General features: G+C 32.2%; 1 protein-coding gene across 1 annotated transcript in view; it reads left to right on the forward strand.

Moving 5' to 3' along the window:
- LOC140441909 (uncharacterized) overlaps positions 1-25,966 on the forward strand; it is a 91,131-nt gene that overhangs the window by 59,645 nt on the left and 5,520 nt on the right. The window contains exons 10-14 of the mRNA XM_072532907.1: positions 995-4,983; positions 9,536-9,727; positions 19,230-19,419; positions 23,205-23,406; positions 25,774-25,924. Coding sequence (XP_072389008.1) covers positions 995-4,983; positions 9,536-9,727; positions 19,230-19,419; positions 23,205-23,406; positions 25,774-25,924 — 4,724 coding nt within the window. The remainder of the gene's footprint in view (positions 1-994; positions 4,984-9,535; positions 9,728-19,229; positions 19,420-23,204; positions 23,407-25,773; positions 25,925-25,966) is intronic.

Raw genomic sequence — 25,966 nt, forward strand, 5'->3', positions numbered from 1 at the left:
TTAAGAACTAAATGTTTATAATTATTATTTATTGAAATTTCTTAGTAGCTGATGGAAAGTTCGTAAGAAAATATTGAATGTTCTTTAAATTGAATGGAAAAAGCAGTAGTTACTCTTAACTACAGGCGAAGACATGGATGAACTTAGATTCACCCAGATGATTGAAAAAAATATGATACCATACCATATTATTCGCCCAGATTAGTTGAGATACTAAGATTATGGTAACTTACAGTAATTCTTGATGACTGCTGCACTAATTCACTGAAGTTAATTTACTTTACTATTATACTTTACTTGTATCCAGCACTGAAGTTAATTAAAATTAAAGGTACTTTATACCAATATTTAATCTAATATGATATTAGATCAAAAAACTCAAATATACAAGTGTTTACACACTTAGAAAGAAAATGCACAGAGAAGGTAACACAGAGACGATAATATGAGCGAAGCGCCCCACGAGAAGTAAGTCTTTTCTCAACGAGTGCCCACCCAGAAGTGGTCTCCCTTCTGCCAAAATTTACCAAACTACCAAAGAAAGGTGGGATATCTCCCCCTCAAAAACGATCAGATCAGCCTGTAGTATTTCTAAGAAGGTAAAAATTCCGAAAAGTTCGAGTAAAATAACGGTACCAGCAATTGGACATGAGAAAATTAAAATCCTTTGGATTAGGTTATTATAGAAAGAAAACATTACTACGTGCCCCGACGATATTTATCAAATTTATCATAAAGGAACCCGGCCTTAAAGCCGGAAGGAATTAACCGAGGATTACCTAAACCGTCGTTTTTAATAAGTCAGTTATTCCGTATTTTGAGGTAGTCGATAGTTTCAATAATAATTTTGCCTCTGCTAAAACGACCATGAGCGTATCAGCACGGGGGTAAAAGAATTAACAATAATTTAATACTTTAATCACAAAAAAAATGTCACAAAACAAATTATCCCATTCAATATTAATAACCTAATATTATTATAATTTTTGTTTAGATGATGCTGAAAAACGGACTACAAAGGCCGAAGAGATGTTATCAACTTACAAGCTAAGTGACCCCACTGCAATGTTTAACGATGAACTAAGTAAATATAAGACGAAAATTTTAGAGTTAGAAGCAGAAAATAAGGATCTTATCAACCTTACTAACGAAATTGATAAAATAAGAAAAGAACTTCTATTAAGCGAAAATAAAAATAAAACTTGTAGTGAGGAAAACGAACAACTAAAGCAAAAACTCCAATATTTAGAAAGTGAAACAATTAAACCTACTGCAGCTTTACTTGAAACTCCGGGGGATGATGTACTTAAAAGTGAAATAAAAAAATTACAGGAACAACTATTAAAGTTAAAAAATGAGAATTCCGGATTACAAGGCAAAGCCGCTGAACTTGATCGTGCGTTAAATAAAATAGATCAATTACAAAAGGAAGTTGGAGAATTAAAACGAGATTCACTGAAAGAAGCAAATGAAATGGGAAAATTGAAAAGAGAACTGGAAAACGCATTAAAAGCTAAAACAGCTGATGCTAATAAATTAGATTTGTTAGAAAAAGAAAAGACGAAAAATCTTACAAGTTTACAAAGTTTAGAAAATGAATTAGCCAAATTAAAGAAAGAACTAGAAAGTTGTTTGAACAATGCACAAGAATCTTCTTCTATTATATCTAACCAGCAGGAAGAAATTGCTGCACTAAAGAAAAAAATAAATCAACTAGACGGGGATAAAAATAAGATTAAAAAAGACTTGGATAATGCCGTTGCAGCCTTAAAATATGCAAATGAAAAACAAGAAAAGAAAGCAAGTGAAACCGACAAAATTTTACAACAGTATGAACAATTACTAAAGGAAAATCAAAGAGTACTAAAAGAAAATGAAAAACTAATGAAAGATGAAGAATTGAGTAAAAAAGAACGAAGTAAAATTATGGCTGAAGCTAGTAAGGAGGTAGTTAGACAAAGAGAAAAACCTACAAAATTAGAACCAGAGATTGCGAAAAGAGATGAAGAACTTAAGGACTTGATAGAGAAACTCAAAAAGCAGGTATCATCTTTGCAGGATCAAAATTTCGAACTAAATAAGGAGATCGAAACGAATCGAAATGAACTACTGAATTTATCAAAAACAGAGGAAAAACAAAAAATTTTAACTGATCAAGTTAATAAAGCAAATACTGAAAATGTAAGATTAAATGCAGAACTTAATAAGATATTAGATGACCTTCAAAAAACAACAGCTACCAATGTACAGAACCAAGAGGAAATAAAAAAATTGAAACAAAAGTTAGCTCTACTAGAATCGGAAAACGATCGATTGAAAAAAGAAATTAATAGTGTCTTAGATGATTCGAAATCATCCTCTGCTGAAATTAGTAAACTAAAAGATAGTGAACTCACTGTGAAACAACGCTTAGCCCAATTAGAAGCTGAAAATCTAAAACTAAAAAATAACTTAGATGCTGCAAATGCTACTAACAAAGGTAACGTATCTAAAATTGAACATTTAAACTCAACAATTAGTAGATTGCAAGAGGAAAATAAAAATCTTAAGCATAGTTTAGATCTGGCCATGAAAGACTTAGGTTCTAGAGATGAAGCAGCAATTTTTAAACAAAAGGCAGCTCAAACCGAGGACGCTTTAAATAAACTTAAAAAAGAACTGGATGATGCATTGGACGATCATAAGAAATGTCCAAAAGTAATATCACAATTGGAGAAAGAAAACGCTAAACTGAAAAAGCAAATCGCTGATCTTGAAAAGGAAAATAAAAAACTAAAGGGTCAGTATGAAGGAGCGATGGGAGATTTTAAAAAAACAACGTTGGAATTGGAAAAGTTAAAAGGTGAAGACGCAAAACTAAAGAAACATTTATCACAATTAGAAAATGATAAAATAGAGCTAAACAAAGAAATCGTAGTTATGCGTACAGAATTAGGAAAAATAGATTCATTACTATCCAAATCAAAAGATGATGTTGTAGCTCTAAAACAAAAAAATGCTACATTAGAAGATGCAAATATATCATTTAAAAACAATCTAGATTTAGCATTAAAAGATAAAGACAAACTACAAAAATCCTACAACGATTTAAAGAATGAAAACACTAAATTAAGAGAAAAAATAGTGCAGCTAGAATCTGAAAATGCAAGACTTAAAAAAGATATAGAAAACTTAACTTCAGTTGCCTTGAAAAAGGATATTCATGTAAAAGATGACCTTATATCAAAGGACAGACTAGCTGAACTAGAAAAAGAAAATGAAATATTGAAGCACGAGCTTAATAATCTTCTAGATGAAGACAAACAAAGTGCTACAGCTAAAGACCATGAAATAAAACTCAAACGACAATTAGCGAAACTGGAAGCAGAACACAATAAACTTAAAAATGAATTAGAAGCAGCTTTAGCGCAAGCACAAACCGGTAGTGGTCAAGTATCCCATTTGAAAAATGAAAACAATAAACTGGAACAAAAAATTCGTCAATTAGAGAGTGAAATATCTAGTTTAAGAAAAGATCTTAATATTGCTCTGGAAGAAGCCAAGAAAGGAGCTACAAGTATGAGTGCGGCCCAGGATGCCGATGCAAAATTGAAGCAAAGACTAGCTAAATTAGAAAAAGATAACAATAAATTAAATAAAGATCTCCAATCAGCATTAAAGGAAGCTAAATCTGGTAGTGATGCTACAACAAATCTACGAGATGAGAATGCAAAACAAAAACAGTTGGTTCTTCAGTTACAAGCAGAAATAGCAAAGTTAAAGGAAAAAGCTGGTGCAGCTGAAGACAAGGCGAAAAAATTAACTGTAACTGATGATGTAGCGGATTTAAAGAAAAAATTAAAACTACTTGAACAACAAAATTCTAGCTTAAAAGAAAATTTAGATGGTGCTTATGGTGACGCTAAAAATACAGCAGATGAAAATTCAAGACTTATTGATGAAAATGCTGAACTAAAAAAACAAATTAAAAGCCTCCAAAATAAGTTAGATTCGGCAAAACAGGCTTTAGTAATATGTGAAGATGAAAAGAAACAACTTAATCTTAATATTTCCAAGATGAAAGAAAACGAAGTTAAAATAAAAAAACAACTAGTAGAACTAGAAAAGGAAAACGTCGGTATGAAACAAACTTTTGATACCTCTCGAGGAGATAGCAAAGTTGCCAAAAAATTAGAGGATGACAATGTTCGTCTTAAAGATGACTTTTTGCAAGCGCAAAAAGAATTGGAGGCAGTTCAGGGTAAGTTAAAAGATGCACTTAATGAAATAAAGAAAAAGACAAACGAAATACAAAAACTCAAAGATGATATAGTGGTTCTTAAACAAAAAATAGCTACCTTTGAGAAAGAGATCGCAACTGTTAAAAACGATTTGGATTCTTGTCTTTCTGAAAATTTAGATTTAAAAAAAGATCAAGGTGAGAATATGTCTTCGATGAGAAAACAATTCGAGAACGACATAAAAAATATTTTGAAGAAAAACGAAGAGAGCGTAGATAAACTTCAAAAATCTTATCAAGAAAAGATTGAATCACTGAACAAAAAACACGACGAGGAAATGCAAGTGCTAAAAGAATCTCTTAGAAAAGCATTAGAAGAACTGGATCGAGTAACAGCCGAACGTGATCAACTTAAAATACTGCTGGAAGATCAGCAACGAAAAAGTTTAAGTATAAAGGAAAAAGTTGAGCAAGTCGAAGATATTATTACTAGAGAAAGAAGAAGAAGTCAAGACGAAAGATTAAGAGGTGATTTACTGGCTGAAAAACTTGATGAACAAGAAAAAGTAACTAAAGATTTAAAAGAAAAGGCGGAACGATTTAAACGAAAATCGGAAGAATTGGAGCGTATTAGTGCGGAAATACTTAAGAAAGCACCTATTTCCGAAAAGGAAAAGCAACGTTTAAGAAAAGATAGTTTAGAAGCAGTATCAGGACACAAGTTAACTGATGATGATTTGGCAAAGGATTCTCAACTTCGTAAGGTAACAAAAGTAATTTTATAATAATACTTTTTCTATTATTTTTCTAATTGGGGGTCTATTATTCATGGTTTCTATTATTTTGCTTTTCAGGGGTCATTGTTTCTTACTCTACTTCTCCACAGAAATGAGTGGCGAGGAAGTGTAAGGGAAAAGCTAAGAAAGAAGAAGACTTTTTCTATTTTTAAAAAATACGATTAGATCACGGAAATTAAAATTTATTAATATAATTTATATGTATGTAAGATGACAATTATCATTTTCTTTGCCTTTATCTTTATGCGGGGTAGGCTTCCGCAATTACATTTCTTCATAACCTTTCTTGTGTCTGTGACAGCATACTTAGTAAAACACAGATTTCAATTAAATAAAAATATATTCAAAAAAAATAAATAACAAAATAAAACTAGATCCTAGGTAATATATACAACAATACATGTCTCATACAATCTATACATATTCACCGTGAACTCCCTTTTTTTGAGTGCCCACCATCACATGCTCTCTCAAGATCAATGAATACCATATGAGCGTTTGTTTCTTTAATCCAATATTTTTCCATTAAATACCTTAAAAAAAAATTACATCTGTTGTTAATCTGCCTTGAATAAAGCCAAAATTATTTTTCTTCGCCTATATTTCGGTTTTTTCACGTATCCGTCTATGAATTACTCTCTCCCATAAATTCATGTTGTGACGTAAGTAGTTTTATAGGACCCTTAAGCTAGCGGGGACAAATGAGCGGAATTCAATTTAGCCTACGTAATATTTTTTCACCCATTTTTCACTAATTTATTACCACCCTAATAATTTTTCACCACCAAGCCAACCTTAATGGGAGCGATTCTGCTGGCTTAAGGTTCAAACTAACAAAATTCAAAAAAAAAAAACTTTTTGCCAGTGGCATATTTTTTCACCCATTTTTCACCAATTTATTACTATCCTAAAAAATTTTCACTACCAAACCACCCTTAAGGGGAGCGTTTATGCTGGCTTAAGGTTAAAACTAGCAGAATTTAAAAAATATTTATGATATACCACAGTGTTCTGCTAGGTTTTTATGAATTACCCCTTATGGAAAGTCAATAATTCTCTAAGATTAAAATTTAAGGAGAATTTTTTTTTAAATTCACTGTCCTCTACTTATAACTGAAATATAAAAGTGCTTTTTAAGTTTTTACTAAACTACTAAACTTTAAGCACCCTGATAATTTTCCACCACTAAAGTAATCTTATTTGGAAACGTTCCCGTTACCTAAATATTGTTTTCAATTGGGGTAGTTGAGAAAAAAATGACTAGGCTGGTAAAAATATAGTAAAAATCTAGCAGAGCACTTTTGTATTTCCAAAAAGATTTTGCTTTTAGCTAACGTGAATAGCTTGTTGAATGTTTCCCATTAACCGTGGGTTAGGGGGTCAAAAATTATGAGGTTGGTAAAATTCAGTAAAAACCTGGCAAGCAATTTATACTTTCAGTTAGAAGTAGATTACCGTAAAATTGTAAAAATATATTTTTTATCACCTTAAATATTAACCCAACAAAATTATTGACTTCTCATAAGGAGTAGTTGAGGGGTGAATAATTACTAGTGTTATAATAAATTCGTAAAAACCTAGCAGAGCACTGTGGTATATCATAAATATTTATTTGGAATTCTACTAACTTTAACCGTAAGCCAGCACAATCACTCCCCTTTAGGGTGGTTTGATGGTGAAAAACTATTAGGGTAGTAACAAATTAGTGGAAAATGGGTGAAAAAAATATTACGTAGGCTAAATAGGATTCCGCTCATTTATCTCCGCTAGCATAAGGGTCTTTAGTTTTATGGTCTTGTAGTTTGACATTAACATTATCATTTTGACTATAAACCGTAGATGTAGAGCTGTAAGTAACCAATATGGAGGTCATACTTTATACTAAAGTTTTTTTAATGTCAACAAATTTTATTGTATATTAAATACTTGTCACCTCGGGGAGGTAAAGAAGGGTCTAAACACCTTCTGATATTCCCGGATGCTCTGTAGAGGGCTTCGGAGTAAACATCGAGAGCTCCTCTACTTAGGTCCATTTTCAGGGTATGGACTTGAAAATATTTATCTTCTTGGGTGTCTTGCCTTTAAAAATGCAAGGTATTTCTTACATGACAAATTGTTGAAATAACACCAAATTTTGTAGTCTTCTGATGGCTTGTCTTGACAAAGACAAGATATTTCTTACATGACACGATTAGTCGAAATAAAACACCAACGTACAGTTGAAAATAACTCTCGGCCTTAGAGTATGGAAAAAATAAACAGGAGCAGAGCCCATGAGGGACTGACCTGAAAATCGCTAATATTTATATGCGCTGTTCGAGCGATAAATAGGGATTTCCAGGTCAAGAGCCAATGGGAAAATTCGAGGCGGGGCGATGCGCTTCGGAGTGCGTACTAGTCCACAGACTATGGCACTCGATGACATACTGTTCCCATGGAACAGTATGTAAGTAGGTAACTCAATACCATTGGCGTGTATTGCTACACATATTGGTGATTTAGTGTGAGTCTTCAGGCTGCTGTTCATTTCACGACACTTGACAAGTACTTCTAGTTTTTCAAGTAAACAAACTAGTTCAAGTACAGTTAGATTCAAAAAAAAAGGTACAAGTATTAGAAAGAAAAGTTAACGTCATCCTATTTGTGTAAAACCGGCTGGGATTTTTGGAGGTTATCAAATGTCACAGGTTATTAAAAATATAAATCATTGGCGTTGAGCATTAATTAGACGAAACCATTTATTCAACAATTATATAAATAATAATTTTAATGACTGTTACAAATAGAATTTAGTATTTGGTGATAGAACCGTCTGCTTCTATAACTTTATTTAGTCTATTTGGCATACTTTGAATTATATTAGATATCATATTTGGATCAAGATCTTCCCAGCACTCTAAGATTGTATCCCACAATTGATCTGAATTTTATGGCATAAAATTTCTTTTATATATTTTTTTAACAATTATGCCCCAAATGTTTTCAATTGGATTTATATTTTTATATTTGAAACCAATTCCTTACGGCATAGGCAGTGTGGACTGAACAATTATCTTGTTGATATATAAAAGTATTATTAGGATACAATTGCTCAATAGAAGGGAGCATTACGTGTTCCAAAACGTTAATGTAATTGTCGGCAGTAAATCTTCCCTCTAATCGCCAACAAACACCAGGACCATGTATACTAATCCAACCCCATACATTTACAGAAAAACGTCCAGATTTATTATGAGAGTGAATATATCGTTCTTCAAAACCTAGTATTGGCTGGACGATAAACACGGATTTGACCGTTATAGGTCGACTGAAAAGTTTTTTCATCAGTAAAAATGACGTTGTTCCAAAATTGTGGGTTGCGGTATAGTTTAGTGCAAATATTACTCTTGCTTGCCGATGTTCAACAGTTACTAATGGTTTTTTAGCAGCTGGTCGGTTTTTTAATTCAGATTCATTGATCCTTCTGCTTACAGTAGGTTGGGCACCAGGAAATCCCGTATCAATCCTTGAATCCTTCGACGTCGCAAATGGATTATCTCTTAAGAATTGAACTAAAGCAGCATCTTGTTGAGGAGTGGATACTTTGGAACGCCCTGAACCAACTTTTCTTTTTAATGATTGTTGATGGACCCATCGTTGCTTAATTCTGAAGATTGTTTTCAAATTTCTATTATAGAAATTTGCTAGCGCACGAATTGACCATCCTTCTTCCATTTTCGTAATTATTTGAGCCTTTTCAATCTCCCTTAAATGACGAGGCATATTAATTTTTTATTGTACGTAACGTTAAACCTTCTATCAAATTAAACGTCTTTGACGTCTATGAGTTGCATTTTTGATCACTTATGACATTTGATAACCTCCAAAAATCCCAGCCGGTTTTACACAAATAGGATGACGTTAACTTCTCTTTCTAATACTTGTACCCTTTTTTTTAATATAACTGTATATTCGGAATACTATGTAGCCATTGTCGAGTAATTGTAGTGTTACTTATACGCTTTTGACTTGAGTAGTTTACCGACTGCAGACAAGTACAAGTATCATGTCGAATTTCACGTTCTTCATACACACAACTTGATATTTAGCAAGTATTTACCAAGTACTTGTTAAGTGCTACGAAGTCGGCAGCCTGCTGCAATCTACATTAACTTACAACGTATTTACGAAAAGCATCGTATTTCTGTTGTTAACAACATGGACCAACTAGAAGCCTTTAGCTAAATTATTTTGACTAAAGAACATATACCTAATAGTGATTTTTCTCCTTTGTTTTTTTTTTATAGTGGAATTAATCTATGAGCCGTAACGGACACTTTAAAACACTTTTTCTTTAAATCTCAGCTTAAAAAAGACAACCATTTGCCACCTTGAGAAGTAGAAAACCAGCTTAAAACGAAAAGCTGTATTTATTATACATATTTTTTTACTTTTATTTTACAAACGATTTATTAGTCTCATTAAACAAAAAATCCATCTAAAGCTGATTAATTTAAATGTTTTATTATATTTTATTTAGGAGAAGAAAGATAAAGCTACACTGAAAGCAGAAACATTTAAAATTGTATCTTTAGAAGGAATAATGCCCAACGTTATACCAATAACTACACCTCTCTCAGATAAAGAACTTAAATTCTTTGGAAGGAAGATATGTACTTGCAAACCCAATATACACGATATTATTAATAAAATCGCAGTGGATGGATTAGAAGTAAGTTTTTTACAAACTTAATTAACCTTTTAAACGCCAACGTTCCCATTTTGGGAACACAGTAAAAAATAAGTTGGATTCAGAAAATATTGAAATATTTTCAAATATTGTAACAAATATGCTTTCTGTATGTCCCATTCTTACTTTCTGTTAGCTGAAATGTTTTTTTTACTTACGGGATTCATCTAGAAACCGCGCAAAATGACGTCCAAATTCATATCACTTGCTTTTTTGTGCTAAAGTTGTTACTGGGAGTCGATATGTACCAAACTGTGATTTATTTTTGAATAGAAATACAGTAAATGAATTATATAAAGGAAATATTTACAAAAAACACATTTACGTAACTTATTTCTAAAGATATCACGTTCAGCATTCATTGTTCCCAAAATGGGAACGTTGGCAACAGCGAAACACTGTTATTCAAGGTTCCCTAGAGAATGACCGCGCGTAATTGTAACGGCTTGGATTAGTCGTCACGACGTTACGACGAAGAAAACACGTGGTGTTTATAATAATTTTGAGTTTTAGTTTTATTTCAGTGAAAAAATGGATATATCTTTGGATCCAAAAAGTTTTTATGGGTAAGTTGGTGGCAACAAAAAAAAGCATAATACTTAGATATATTTTTATACACTTAGATCATCTATACGAAGGCATAGATTTCTAATACATGCACTCGACGATGTGGAAGCTTCAACGTCCGCAGAACCAGTGGATATTGTTATTCTTCCACCTGATTCAGCTGATCAAGGTACTGAAAGCGACGAGGATACTATTGACGATCAGGTGTTAGATATTCCTGATATACCAGACGAAGTACCCGGTGAAGTAGAAATTCACGCTTATGAATCTTCCGACGAAGATAAGGAAGAAAATGTATCGGTTCAACGTAAATGGAAAAAGAGTGAGAAGGTTGGAATTCAAGCTCAAGCTTCCACACCACCAAGAGTAGGCGATGAACACTTGGGCAAATCTGAGTTCGAAATTTGTTCATTATTTTTTACATCTGAAATAGTTCAATTTATTCGTCATAATACCGAACTCTACGCTCATAGAGATAAAAATATTCACAACTTTACTGTTTCTGAGGAAGAACTTCGTCAGTTTTTGGGGTTACTTTTGATAAGCGGATATCACCATGTTCCTTCTGAGGATGATTACTGGTCTACTTCAGATGACATGCAGGCTCCAATTTTTTCGAAAATAATGAGTCGGCAAAGGTTCCGACTTATAAAACGTTATCTTCATATTTGTGATAATGCCAACCTTCCAGTTGGTAATAAAGTTGCAAAAGTTGCAGAATTATATGATATGCTGAAACAAAACTTCAAAAAATTTGGAGTTTTCCATGAAAATCTCAGCATAGATGAATCGATGATTCCGTATCATGGGCATCACTCGGCTAAGATGTTCATAAAAAATAAACCAATACGATTCGGTTTCAAAATATGGATGTTATGCGGACAAGATGGATTCCCCTATAATTTAGAGATATACTGCGGTAAAACAATAGATAGAAAGATGCCTTTAGGTTCCCACGTTGTAAATAAAATGTTAGAAGTAATTGAGAACCCCAACAACCATAATGTATTTTTTGACAATTTCTTCACCAGTTATTCACTATTGTCAAGCTTGTGTGATAGAGGTATTCGGGCATGTGGAACTGTGCGTGAGAACAGAATAAATAAATGTCCATTGGTATCATCAAAAACAATAAAGAAGCAAGATCGGGGAACATTTGATTACAAATCCGATGGTACAGTTATTTGCGTCAAGTGGAATGACAACGCTGCAGTTACAATAGCAAGCAATCATTTCTCCATCAGTCCGCTCCAAAATGCGACAAGAAGAGTAAAATCTGAAAATAGAAAAGAAGTTCCACAACCAAATTTGATCAAGAAGTACAATTTTGGAATGGGTGGTGTCGACCTTTGCAATAGAATGTGTGCAAGATTAAGATCAAAAAAATGGTGGTGGAATTTATTTTCTCGCTCCTTAAATTTAGCGGTGGTAGCAGCATTCCGTTTCTACCAACACGTAAATCCTGAAAGTACTATAACTCATTTGGATTTTCGAAGAAATGTTGCTATGGCGCTAATCAAAGTTGGAGCAAGCTCAAGAAAAAGAAAAGGTGGTCCAACTTGTCCAGTTCTTAGAGATATACGATTTGATGGAATAAATCATATTTCTAAAAGTACATCACAAGGTAGATGTACTGTATGCCAAAGAAACACACGCTTAGAGTGTACTAAATGTGAAAAGCGTCTACATAAAAATTTTTGTTTTGATAAATATCACTCACCTTGCTAACATATTATTTGTAACATTAGATTTATAGTTTTATTTTAAATTTTGTTAGTTTTGTTATAATATATAGAATAAAATATGTTTTTACTGCAATGATATTACTTTGTTATATGTTGTGACTTATAGATGCCAACGTTCCCATTTTGGGAACATGGTTTTTTTCTCAAAAACAGCATTTTATTTTTTTTTTCACAAAACAAAATTATAAAAGATATCCCAATAACATCTTTTTTATGGATAGTTGAAATTTGTTTACAGTTTTTAATGATTCGGCGTTTAAAGGGTTAAAACGGTTACTATTTTTACCTTATTTCTTCGATTGAAAAGTCAAGAACTTTTTCAACTAACTTTTAGTCTGATATCCTAATATATTTTACTTCACCCACCAGATTTAGATGTTTACATTTAGACTTAGAGGACCCAATCCGTCTGAATTCCTTCTTTTGGTAAATTTGTAAATTTCATGATTTTGGACTTCAGGGAAGTTAAATAATACATTTGTAGTGCATTCTGTAACTACAGACAGTTCGATACTCTTTACCTGACTAGTAAACCTTTCATTTCGAACACTGTGTTGTTCTTCTCCTATAATGGTTTCTGTAATATTTTTTATTATATTATTATTAATTTTGTTATAGTTAATATAGATTCAGGGTCTAAATGAAAATATTTTGAGTACATGATACATGATCCTCAAAATACAAGAACTTTTTAATTTATGCTTAACGAGTAAAGCCGATACCGTCTAAGTGGAAAAAGGCTGTAACAATTCTGCTACATAAAAAAAAAGAGCTAAAACTGAAATAGAAAGTTATCGACAATACCTGTTAAGAAACATGCACAAGTACTTCACAAAACTATTAAAAATGAGATTAGATAAAAACTAGACCTGTATCAAACCAAAGAGCAGGCGGAATTTCTATGAAAGTTTGGCACCAATGACCACCTGCAAGCTATAAAATAACTTTTAAAAAAAATGATAAATATAACAGCCTCTATTGTTAGTGTTTATAGATTCCCACAAAGCGTTTGTCTCGGCAGAACTAGATGTAATTGAAGCATTCAATAAAAGTTGCATTGATAACCGCTATTCCATATTATTATATAGTATTTATAGAAATGCCGCAAACGTAGTAATACGAAAATAGTAACGAAATCAAATTCAAAGAAGTGTTAGGCATGCAAAATCAACACCACGTAAGAAAAACTGGAAAGATTCTGCAGAGAAATCGATTTAAAAATAGATTTCTCCAAAACAAAATACATGACGAACCTGATGCCCAGTAACAACCTAAAAATTCAGAAAACGCAGTAAAATTTATCAATAAGTACATATACCTACCTTAAACGAGGAATTAAAATACACAAGGACAACCAAACAGATAAGGTATTAAGAAGAATAGTGAATAGATGGGCAGCATATGGAGCTCTTAAAAACGTACTAAAAGACTATTACGGTATGATTTCCTAGTAATGACCTATGGTGCAGAAATACTGTTCCTAACAAAAAATAATGTCACAAAACTAGCATCACATCAAGAATGATGGAGCGTTCAATCATAGAAATAACAATAAAACAGAGTTAGAGATGTTGTGGAGAGAGCTTGCAGATTGAAATGAGAATGGAGTGACCACATGGCAAGGATAAACGATGGAAGGTGGACACGCAAGTTAACCAAATGTAGACCAAGACAGATAAACGAAATAGAGGAACACCGCCCACACAGAGCCAAAATGATCTGCGAAAGATGACGAAACATACGATCCATGCTGCACAAGACCGTACATTCTAGATACAAACAGTGCACTTGAAACGATGATGATGACGATTATAGATTTTATTTATAGACTGATGGTAATATAACTTATGTTGTTTGCCAAGTTTAAGGTATTATTTATTTTGCCCTTTTTATTTCATGTTGTAATTACCTTCATAAGTTCTTGCAATATTATATGGTCCATTCCATATGAAGTTTGTTTTAACCCTCTTCTATACAACTGTTTTTATACCTATTGTTGTTCTTTAATGAAATGAGCGTTACCTTTTCTGTTCTATTCACCTATTTTATAATTATGTAGGTCAAACTTTGTCTTCTATGTCGGCCAGATAGCCAAGCGGGACAGGCGGCCGAATCGCATTCACTTCACTGTGAAAAGATCTAGTGGTCGACGGTTTCGGCCCTGGCCAGAAAACAGAAAGGCGGACGTAGTAGTTAGTTTAAAATTCGAATCTGCTACTTAGACTAGAATTCGCTGGTGTCTGATCGACATATAGAGTCTCTCTTTTCAGTCCTGAGCCCCCGGAGGGAGTGTAGTGGTCATCGGGATGTCGTGTATTGTCCGCCTCCAAAGATCTCTGTCTCTGGTCATTTCTTTTAACTCATGAATAGATCTTTTGCATATTCCTGTAATTTGATCGATCCATCTGGTTGGAGATCTTTCTCGTGATCTTCGACCTTCTACCTTTCATTGGATTAAAAGTATTTTCGTGTTTTCTGTGTCTGCTCTCATAACATGTTTAAAGTATTTTATTTTATGGAGATGTACTTTGCTCTAGAGCCGTTTGCTGACCTTTAGCTCATTTAAAACTAAATTATTTGTCTTGTGGTCTACGAAATACGTAACATTATTCTTCTTCCCCAACATAACATTTTAGTGGCGTCTATGTTTCTTCTTTCCGCTTATTGTAGGGCCCAAGACTCACATCCATACGTCAGTATTGAGAATATTAAGCAGTTGATCAGCCTCATTTTTAGAGTTCGTGTTTGAGAGTCGTTCCTTATTTGGCCATCTTTTCTACAGCAACATTTGCTAGATCACATCTACGTTCTATTTTTTCCTGTAGTGGCCCTGTGTTTGTGATTAATGATCCCAAATATATGTATGAGCTCACAATCTCAAACTTGTCAATCGTGGTTATGAGTGGATGACTGTTATATAGTCTATCAACCATCGTAATTTTTGTTTTTGATATGTCTGACTGCAGACCAAATATTTGACCTTCATTTTCAACGAGTCGTATGAAATCAATTAATTCTTCTTGACTATTTGCAAGAAGGGTTGTGTCATCTGTAAAACGTAGGTTGTTTATTTTTCAACCATTTATTGAGATGACCTTTTACCATCCTTCAAGAGCTCTTCAAATAATATGCTCCCCATATATATTAAATAATATTTTTCTTGACTTGGGCCTTATAAGATGCTTTTTAAATACATAAGCTCAAAGTCCTCCATTTATTGAGAAATAAATTTTTAGTTTTAAAACAATTAATTTGAGTATTTCTACCAAATCCAATATTTTTTTCTTATTCTCATGGCGCCGTCTCTTTTCGAAGGTTGTCGATCCAAACGGCAATTGTAGTTTTGGAAACTGCTGTGCGAAAGATGTCTGCGGATGAGCAGTCGAACCATCTCCTCAGGTCTTTCAGCCACGAGTTCTGGCGTCTTCCTACTGATCTTTTGCCCTGTACTTTTCCTTCCAGTATAACTTGAAGTAATTCGTATCTTTCGCCTCTCAACACATGACCCAAGTAGTGCATTTTCCTCTCTTTGATTATTCTTAGTAATTCTTTTTATTTACACATGCGACGAAGTACCTCAGCATTAGTAACTCTTTGTACCCATTTTGTCTATACAAAATTCACAATTGTGGTTGATCTCATATATGAAGGTTATTTTACCCTAGATCATATAAGCTCTATGTTTCATTATGCCTTTTATAGAACGTCTTTCTGTCTAACTTATGTACAATTTGGGGAATGTACCTCAAGTGATCTTATTATATATTCCTGAACTTCGATTTCTCATATTTCTTTATCCCCGTCTTTTTTAAATTTTTATATATTTACATAAAAAATTGATGGTTTTGGAGCTTTGCTAATCCTTTTTTTTTTTTTTCTTCAAAACAATTTCATTTTGTTACTTTCTAGGTTGATTGACCTGTAAATGTTAATGAAGCGTGATATCCTTTTTTTCTTTAGTATTAGAGTAGATGGAACTAATTGCTTGTTCGTATATATTTAATTAAGTAAAATTTCTAACAATTTTTATTCACATCCTTTGCTAATTGATATTTCCTTTTTAGTCAGTCCAATATTATAAATATTTTATGAAATAGAAATATTTATTAATCTGGAAATCCCACTTTTATGACTAGACTTCGGCAAATATGCATATTGCATATTTTGCATATTGTGCATATTTTATGCAAATATTTCATATTTCGGCATATTTGTATAAAAGTTTGCATAAAGTGCATAAAAGTTCAGATTTTTATACTGTATTTGAAAATTTTTAAACATACCAATTTATTTCAATTCTTGTATAAAATTTTGTAGCCATTTTAATCAAGAAATGATCTAAGTACGTAATCTCTACAGGTACAAAACATTTACAATTTCAAAGAAGATCAATTTAAGTAGCCCTCAACATTCTTAGAAAGTCTCGGTCACTGAGGCATTCAGTTATTGGATAATCGCTAAGAGTTCGCTCATTTGCATTTTATGATCTAATCCCCAAATCTATCTACAATTTATTGTATCTTAACAGCAGGTAAACGGCTAATAGTTTTGTTCCTAATTTAGGGATTTTCCAAAATCTCCCAGTTTATTGAATTAGGTACCTAAACATTTCTAATTTGATGCTCAGATTTGTAAATCATTTTTGTTTTGATATTCAAAGCGTAAACACTCGTTGTGCGTAACAAAAAGGAAGATTGTGATTTTATAATGCCTAAAACAACCAGTGCTTCAACTTGGATTAAACCTTATAAAGAGCTGTCTATGGATATGGGAAAAATCTACTGTTCAGTCTGTGGCAAAATTGTAAGTATCTAATATTTTCTATTAAATATCTAATATTTCATACATACAGGGTGTTTCCAAATGACACTTACAACGTTTGACTGTAGATACTTCTCGAAAAATTGAACAAAACGATATAGTTAATGAGGGGTCAAACTTATTTACTTTTCGAGATACAGGGTGTTAAAATTTAAAAAAATTAAATTCTTTTAGTTAATAACAACAATAACTTTAAAACCAATAAACGTATTTACTTGAAATTTGGTACTCGTAGGTTGTTTTTAAATGAAAAATAGCTTCCTTTAGTGAGAAAAAATTGTCCATGGTACAATACAATGGTGTGTATTTAGAAAAATTTTTCACCTTTACTTTTTTTTATGAAGTCAGCTATTCTAAAACACAAATATTTTTATTGTAATTGAATTAACAAAAAAAAAACTTTTGTTGAATTTTAAAATAAGTTATATGATGTACTAATGGTTAGTAACAAAAACTAATTTGTGGATTAATACTGCATTTAAAACACTTAGCGAGTGTTTTTTTTTCCAAACCAGTTATTTGATTAACCAAAAACACCTTGTATATTTTTATATTTTAAAGGTTGGGTTAAAATAAAGGTTTTTATTTTTATTTATAGATAGCATGTGAGAAGAATTTCAGATAGACCAACATGTGAGAACTGCTTCACACATTGCAAAAAAAAGGAAAAATAGGAGGAAAACATCAAACTTCAATGGCTAAATGTTTCCAATCTACTTCAAAAAAATTAGATGAGCAAGAAACTTTTAATGAAGACTTGTGTCGCGCATTAGTGTCTGCAAACATACCGCTTTCAAAATTAGCAAATGTAAATTTTAGTTCGTTTCTAAAAAAATATTGCAAACTTAATGTTCCAAGTGATCGGTCTCTAAGAAGAAATAATGTGAACGGGCTATACTCGTCGGTGTTAATTAATATTAAGGAAGAAATTGCAGATAATTATTTTTACATATCTGTAGACGAAACCACTGATTCCTCAGGAAAGTATATTGCTCATTTATTGATTGGTGTTCTTAAAGAAGATACCTTACCAAAATCTCATCTTATTTCATGCCAGCAACTTGAGAAAACAAATGCTTTAACAATTTCGCGTTTTATACAAGAAACATTAGCAACTTTTTTTCTTCCGACAACTATTCCTTCTAATAAATTACTGCTTATTTTATCGGATGCTGCTCCTTATATAGTGAAAGCAGGACAAAATTTAAAAATATTTTTCCCAGATTTAATACATGTTACTTGTGTAGCGCATGGATTAAACAGAGTTGCAGAGGAAATACGAAAAAAGTTTCCTCTTGTAAATACCATGATATCCAGTATCAAAAAAGTATTTCTTAAATCTCCTATAAGAATTCAACTTTATAAAGAAATGCTACTTAACATTCCTCTTCCACCGCAACCTATTTTAACGCGATGGGGAACATGATTAAAAGCAGCTAATTTTTATGCAGATCATTTTGTTAAAATAAAGAACATAATTGATACGTTAACAGATGAAAGTTCCCAATCTCTTTTGGATTCTAAACAAACTTTTCAGAGTAACTTGCTTCAACAAGAACTTTCATTTATAAAATCAAATTTTAGTTTTGTTCAAAAAACAATTACTCAGTTAGAATCACCAAAAATGTCATTGTTCGAAAGTACAGCATTAATAAAAGAATTTGCGTCATGTTGTCGGAACGTTAGAGGTAATATTGGAAACGATATTTTAAAAAAATTTGAAGCTACTATGGAAAAAAATAAAGGTTACCATAATATTCTTTCTGAAGTAGTCAGTGTTCTAGCTGGAAATATTTCGGAAACAATTAATTTAGAACCAAATGTTTTGGTTAGTTTGAAAAATGCTCCCGTTACATCAGTTGATGTTGAACGAAGTTTTTCCATATATAAATATATGTACTCAGACAGAAGCCACAAGTTTTTGTTAGAAAATTTTGAACACCACTTGGTCATTTATTGTTACCATAATTCTAAATAAGTTTATTCATACTTAAAAATGATGTAGTTACTTAAAATAAATGTAAATCTTAATGAATAGTAGGAAATATTTAGTTATGTACACTTTTTTTTTTAAATAAAATTGTTACTATTTTACGATTTTTTTATTTATTTGTATGCATATTTTGTAAAATATTTGCATATTTTCGGGTAAACACGTGCATATTTATGCGCATATTTTCTACATTTTTATTTGCATATTTGCCGAAGTCTATTTATGACTGTTGCCATAAGTTATCCTTATTTCAACTTAAGTGTTTTCAATTTCTATTTCGATTAAGTGTAAGGGTAACAGTTATTAGAAATTTGGTTGAACCTTGAATAAAATGATATCTTTATATAATTCTTTATAGATTTTGTCAATCGAAGAGTTGCAATTTTTGCATTTCAAATTATGCGATGCTACAGCAGAGCAACTGGCAAAAGTGGGACAATCAAGTGGAGTTCTGAGGCCAAATGAAAACAGCAAATTGGGTTTGTTAAGGAGAATTGCTGCCTTAGAAGGAGATCTTTTGAAGAAACAAAAGCATGCCCAACAAAAAGGTAAGTTTGTAAATATTTTTATTTTTGTACGCGTTGTAGATTTAAAAAAAAACATATTTTAAAAATTATTAATATTGTTAGAAAGATATTATTTTGGAAATTGTGGTCTTTGGACACACATACGTGGGGGAAGAAGCTTTCATTACGAGGTTGCAAGTATAAATGTTGACTGGATGTAAAATATTTTTGTTTTCATAAAGTTTGATTTGAAGCACGTAATTGAATTACACGTGATAAAGCACGTAAATAAAGCTTACCGCTGGAATTAAATTTTCTCCGTGTTTTTCACTGACTCAATTGTGGGATGAATTTTATTCCCCATTTTCTTACTTTTTCAGGAGAGCAGTTTTAAAATTTTTTAAATTTGTAATCAGTAAATACTCAAATGTTTCTTATATTTAACTAAGATTAATATATTATTATTGTGGTGTGTATAATCGTTTTTCATTCCATGAAGTGTTATATACCTGAGGTTTACCGTTCATTATTTAAATTTTTTTTAAAAATGTGTAGTTGGGCATAGTGTTGTTTACCTCTAACAACTTTTTTAAATAATGTGGCATTGTATGTTAAGGTCTTTACGAAATAAACAATACAAACACATTAAACAGCCTATACTATTATTTTATTAGAGATAAATATTAATGTTATAATAATTAAGTAAAATTATAGACAAGTTTCAAAATTGTTAAAGATGCTCCATATCATCTTCATCTTCTTGTGGGTAATCGTTTGTGGCTACACCGCTATGTATTAAATTTTGATAAAACGCATGACAAACTGACGGAACAAAAGGCAGTAGTGCAATTAAGTCATTGTACTTTTGTTTTGTGATTGGTAATGGGATTACTGAGACTTGATTTAATTGGGCTGGAAACGTTACTTGCTGTCTTCGATACCTCATGAAGTCCACTTCATACATATTTTGATTATTGAAATCGGTCTTATAAAAGAACTTTCCAATGTGTTCTTGTTGGACTTGTAGGAAAACACATGTTGACAGTAGAACAGGGTCTTTATTAACATTTTTTTTTTACTTACAAAAGGAGGATTAGATGACAATTTCTTATCGAACAGCGTTTTGAAGTTTTTGAAATCTGCAAGTTCCATATTGTGCACTGTGTATTTACCTAATGTTTGCCTAACTAGTTGTTGCCAGTTCCATGGTGTTTAAATAGCCAAATTGAAGAGTTTCTTTCTTTTTCTTTCGATTAAAGCATGAACAGTGTCTGCTTTCATATGTGTGTGCCCTTTCAGTAAACACTTTTGAGTGATCGTCTTTATTTGCAGTATCCAAAAATAGCATATTATAATACTTATATTTTTATTTTGTCCATAGCAGTTATCGGTCCAAAGAGTGATGTCCTCTACTTGACTACCTGGAATTGTATTGTCAGCCCATTTCAAAATTGACGAGGCAATTTCATTTGCACCTCGGGCCCCTTTCGATTCGTCCCACACTATACATTGTACAGAAGAATCACTGGTATCACATAATGTAAAATTTAATGTTCAAAGCTTCTTTTTGTAGAAACTAATACAATTGTTTGTTAGTGGTGAAGGCAAACATTTTTGCAAATCACCAGATAGTACTTTGTATTTTGGTGACTCTATAGTTATTATAAAGTCCAATTGTATTAAGTTATACCGAGTTTTAGATTCAATTAGGTGAGCATTATGATCAGCCTGTACACTGGTTAGTTTATCTGCAGTAAGATTATTTTTTAATTGAGCGGTGAATGTATTGCATGTATCGCAAATGTCTCTTTCGGGCGGTTTAAACGACAACTTGAAGTCTTTATTAAAAATATCTGCGTACAACCACTTTTTTGCTCTGAGCTTTGGATCTACATGTCTTTCATTGCATTCATCAATGTACAGTTAATACATCTTTTCTATTGTAAGTTCTGTGACCAGATAATCTCTCTTACTCTCTTCTCTGGAATAATGACACTCGTATTTTGGGAATGATTTAATATGTTGATGTATACTATTTATGGTTTCGGTAGGAGTTTTATTGGTTGGCGTGTGTCTACCTCTTTGATCAGCTTTTATTAAACCTCCTGGCTCAATTTTCAACATTTTACTACTACTAAAAATTAGATATACAAAGTGTGTTAAAAAACATAACCTTGCACACCTTCAATAGCTGATTGTTCACTGTAAAATGGTAGTGTAGTGTATTATTTTTAGATTTGGTAGAATTTTGATCTTTTTTTCTTGATCGAAGAGTAGGTTGGATGTCGATACATGAGAAGATAAATTGCTTTTTAAAATTTGAAAGGTTTGTCTCAGTCCAGCATGAATTGAAAATTTTTTGTCTTTCGTATTATGTCAATCTTTCAGAGCATTTCATGCAACACATGCAAGGAAGCTTTAACATTTTTGCAGGCATGTCTTTGCCTCTTTTACTGAGATACTCTTTCCCACCAGCTATTTTTCGTTTGCGAACATTACAGGCCCAATTTTGTTCATTTACTACACGTTTTTTACTTTTTTGTTTGCACTTAGTTATATTTTGTACATTTCTTTTAACACTTTTCTCTTCTTCTAAAATAACTTCATTATGTTCATTGAAATTGCCTGCATCACTGCTTAGGGATAAATCGTCCTAAAGAAGATTTTTTTTTATTGCCCCACTAATCGCTAATCGTAGGAGTAATAATAGCTTTCTCTTTTACCTTTGTTTTCGCTGGTTTACTTATACGTCTCATATCATTGTCGTCCGATTCTGAGCTTTCACCACTTAGAGGCTCATAGATTTTATCAATATCCGAATGTTCATCTCCAAACAAATTATCATTTTCTTCCACTTATTTCTTATAACTAATATATTATATCAAACCAGCTAAAAGAAGGACGTGAATCGTGTTTTATTATAATTTATGAAAATATTTTAATTCAAAAATAATGTTAAAAAATAAAAAAATTTAGACATGACTTTAAATTATTATGTTTAATTTCAAATCGAGAGCTGTCATTCGTTTCTCGTAAAGTGTAGCACAAAACTGTATTGAGTTGTGGCATACTAGAATAAAAATAAAACACACTGGAAAAATTAAAAATTTAATTTGAAATTAATACAAAATGAATAACTTTTACAGTGAACAAGTGGGGAACTTAAATATATGTATTATAATTGGAAACTGCTGAAATAATAGTATTTTGTCATATCTCCATTATTAAAAAATTCTTCAAACATTTTGGACATTAACTCAACCGTCTCTCTGGTTATTAAATTTATTAGAGACCATTTTTTGTTGTTTTTAATAAAAAATAATATTTATCTAAACACATTTTTGAACGTTATTTTTTTTATTTAGATTTAGTGCAATTCCGTTATCTGTGATGGCAACAATGAATTGTTTCACGAACCATTGTCTCCAGTCTGAACCAGAGATATGTAAGAGAGGCTCTCTTATATATCTCTGATCTGAACACTGGTTTACATTGGGAAAAAAAGTGTACCATTTTTATATGACGGGAAGTGTACAAGGGTACATAACACTATGTCCGGATGGTAAATGACGGTGCACACATATAGTAGAGGTAAACAACATCAAGTCCACATGGTGTTGTTTACCTCTGACTGGAAGTGGACTTGGTGTTTATTAAAAAGTTGGTAACTTGCCGTAAAATTGTCTCTGGACATAGTATGGTTTACCTATGTGTAGAGCCAGAAAAGTTATATTCAAAAGTGCAATAATCTAAATTTCGATAAAAATGGACATAGTGTCCTTTACATCCGAGGTACACATATTTATTATACATTATGTTTGTTACAGTTATCGCAATGCAATATGCAGTGAAACTGGAAAAAGAACGTCTTCTGGATCTGAAGAAAATTTTGGACGAGGAAAAAAAGAAAAATAGTGACTTGTTAAATCAAATAGAATCACAGACTAAGATTGTTGCAAATATTCGTGAAGAAAGGGATTCTATACAGCGGCAAAAATCTTATCACGAACAGAAACTAGAACAATATATGTAAGTGAATCAATTATTTTTAATTTTTTTTCATAAATTACGTTATCGGTAGGTATCAAAAATATAAAGCACTGAGTTGCATTTGTAATTGGTTATATGTTTACATTATGGTCCGAATTATACAAAAACAGGGATACACGTGTTTTGCAATATGAAGATTTGAAATTTGATGTTTGTAGCGTTGCCAGATTAACAATTTTTCTGACATCATAAGTCACTTTGGTTGTTTAAATACAACTGTCTGTATATTGTAGCTCTATTGAAATTTCCATATCAATACCAGTTTAACCGTATACAATACTTTTGATTTTATTTAGTCAGGAACATCTTAAAAAGATAAAACAAAAGCCAAAAAACTCCTAATCATCTCAATAACTTTTTTTATTCATGTTGTTCAGTTGTCAATGTCCTCCGTTGTTAATTTGACACTATCCCAAACGATGGTAAAATGCGTTGCATTTCTCGATGTTTCTCTAAAAATTGATATGGCTTCATCGGTAATTCTTTGCCTTAGCTCTGCAGCACGCTGATTTATTTTTATAAATTCTACTTTTCAAGAATCGCCAATAGAAATAATCTTCAGGTTTTAAATCGGGTGAACGAGGAGGCCATTCAATACTATCTAATCTACCAATCCATTGTCCGGGAAATGTGTGATCGAATCAACGCCGAACATTTACACCAAAATGTGCTGGAGCTCCATCTTGCTGAAACTATATTTTATTAAAATTTTCTCCAAATTTGTTTTTCAGGACAGGTACATTAATTGTATTTCGTTTTTAAGTAGCTTTTTATAATTATCACTTGTTAAATTTCCTCTATAATTCAAGCACATAGGCAGATTCTAGAAAAGTCACTCACTAGAATATAACATAGATACACACCATCTCTTCATTGACTGCAAAGCAACCTATGACAGTGTGAAAAGAACTGCATTCTTCTTTAGGTGCCGTCTTCTTAGCGAAGGTTGGCGATGACCTCTGCAAAGTCTTCCCTATTTTGGGCTTGTCGTAACGAGCTAACTGTTAACGTCCAAGCTTCCACGCCGTGTAATAGTACACTATATACATAACACTTTATCATGCGGTATCGTAGGGACAAATCAAGATTACGGGTAGTGAGTAACTGTCGCATCTTTAAGAAGGTGTTTCTTGCCTGTTCTATTCTACATTTAACCTCTTGTTCTTGGTCTAAAGTTTCATGTATCCAACAGCCTAGATACTTAAACTTTTTCAATTGTTCAACTAGATTATTGTTGACTAGTATATTTATAACTGGTGTGTGTTTTTTTGAAATTACCATTGTTTTGGTTTTTTTTTACATTCACCTTAAGGCCGTATAGTTCTCCTTCTCGCACTACTTTGGTTAACAGAATTTGTAGTTCTTCTTCACTGCCAGCAATCAGTACTGTATCATCGGCATACCTGATGTTGTTCACGATTTTTCCATTGACTTTTATTCCTTCTTGTGCTTCATCTAAAGCATATGCAAAGATGTTTAATAATAATGGCGGTAGTATACAACCTTGTCTAACTCCTCTTTGGATGTTTATGGTTTCAGTATCACCCATTTCAGTTCTGACAGATGCGTTTTGGTTCCAGTAGAGTTCACATATTGTATTAATGTCGTTTGGATACAGGTTCTTTTTTTGCAAGCATTCTATTAGCTGATCGTGTTTGACTTTGTCAAAAGCCTTTTCATAATCTATAAAGCACAAGTAGACATCTTTTTGTTGATCTTGACACTTTTGCATGAGAACAATGAAACTGAACAAAGCCTCTCGAGTTCCCATACCGTTTCGAAAGCCAAATTATTCCGGACACATAATCTTCTTCACATTTTTTGTAAATTCTGTTATGGATAATTTTTAGAAATAGTTTCAGAATATGGGGCATGAGACTTTTTTGTGGAATTGTGGAATTGTACCAGTCTTGCATATACTGTTGAAGAGTCTTGATAATAGTTCTAAATTGTCTTCTTCCAAAAGTTGTATAATTTCATTATGAACGTAGTCAGGTCCAGAGGCTTTTCCGGTTTTCATATTTTTTAAGGCGTAGAACTGCATTATATAATGCAATGATAGACTTTGGGATCCCACCTAAGTTAGTTAAGTTGGTCCAACTAAAAATGCAAAACGTAAGCTCATGCGTTAAAATTGAAGGAGAAAACTCTACGTTCTTTGACATTAGTAATGGTCTAAGACAAGGGGGTGCGTTGGCGTGTCTCCTCTTTAATATTGCCTTGGAAAAGGCAATCAGACAATTAAATATTAGAACGAATGGAACTATTTTTAATAGATTGACGCAAATACTCGCATTCGCGAGTGTTAGGAAATATTAATCGAAATAATAACTTTATTTATTTTAGCGTAACTATAGAAGAAGAGCGAGCAAAAACTAGACACTTGGAAGACGAATTAGAAAAAGAAAAAACGACCGTACTGCATTTTAAATCACTTTTAGAATCAGAAAGAGACCGAGCCAGACTTAATAAAAGAAAAGATAGTGAGGCATTAGAGGTAATTCGTAGCTTCTCTCTTATATTTTGCTCAAAACTACTA

The sequence above is a fragment of the Diabrotica undecimpunctata genome, chromosome 5, assembly GCF_040954645.1.
Source record: "Diabrotica undecimpunctata isolate CICGRU chromosome 5, icDiaUnde3, whole genome shotgun sequence".
In the NCBI taxonomy this organism is placed as follows: domain Eukaryota; kingdom Metazoa; phylum Arthropoda; class Insecta; order Coleoptera; family Chrysomelidae; genus Diabrotica; species Diabrotica undecimpunctata.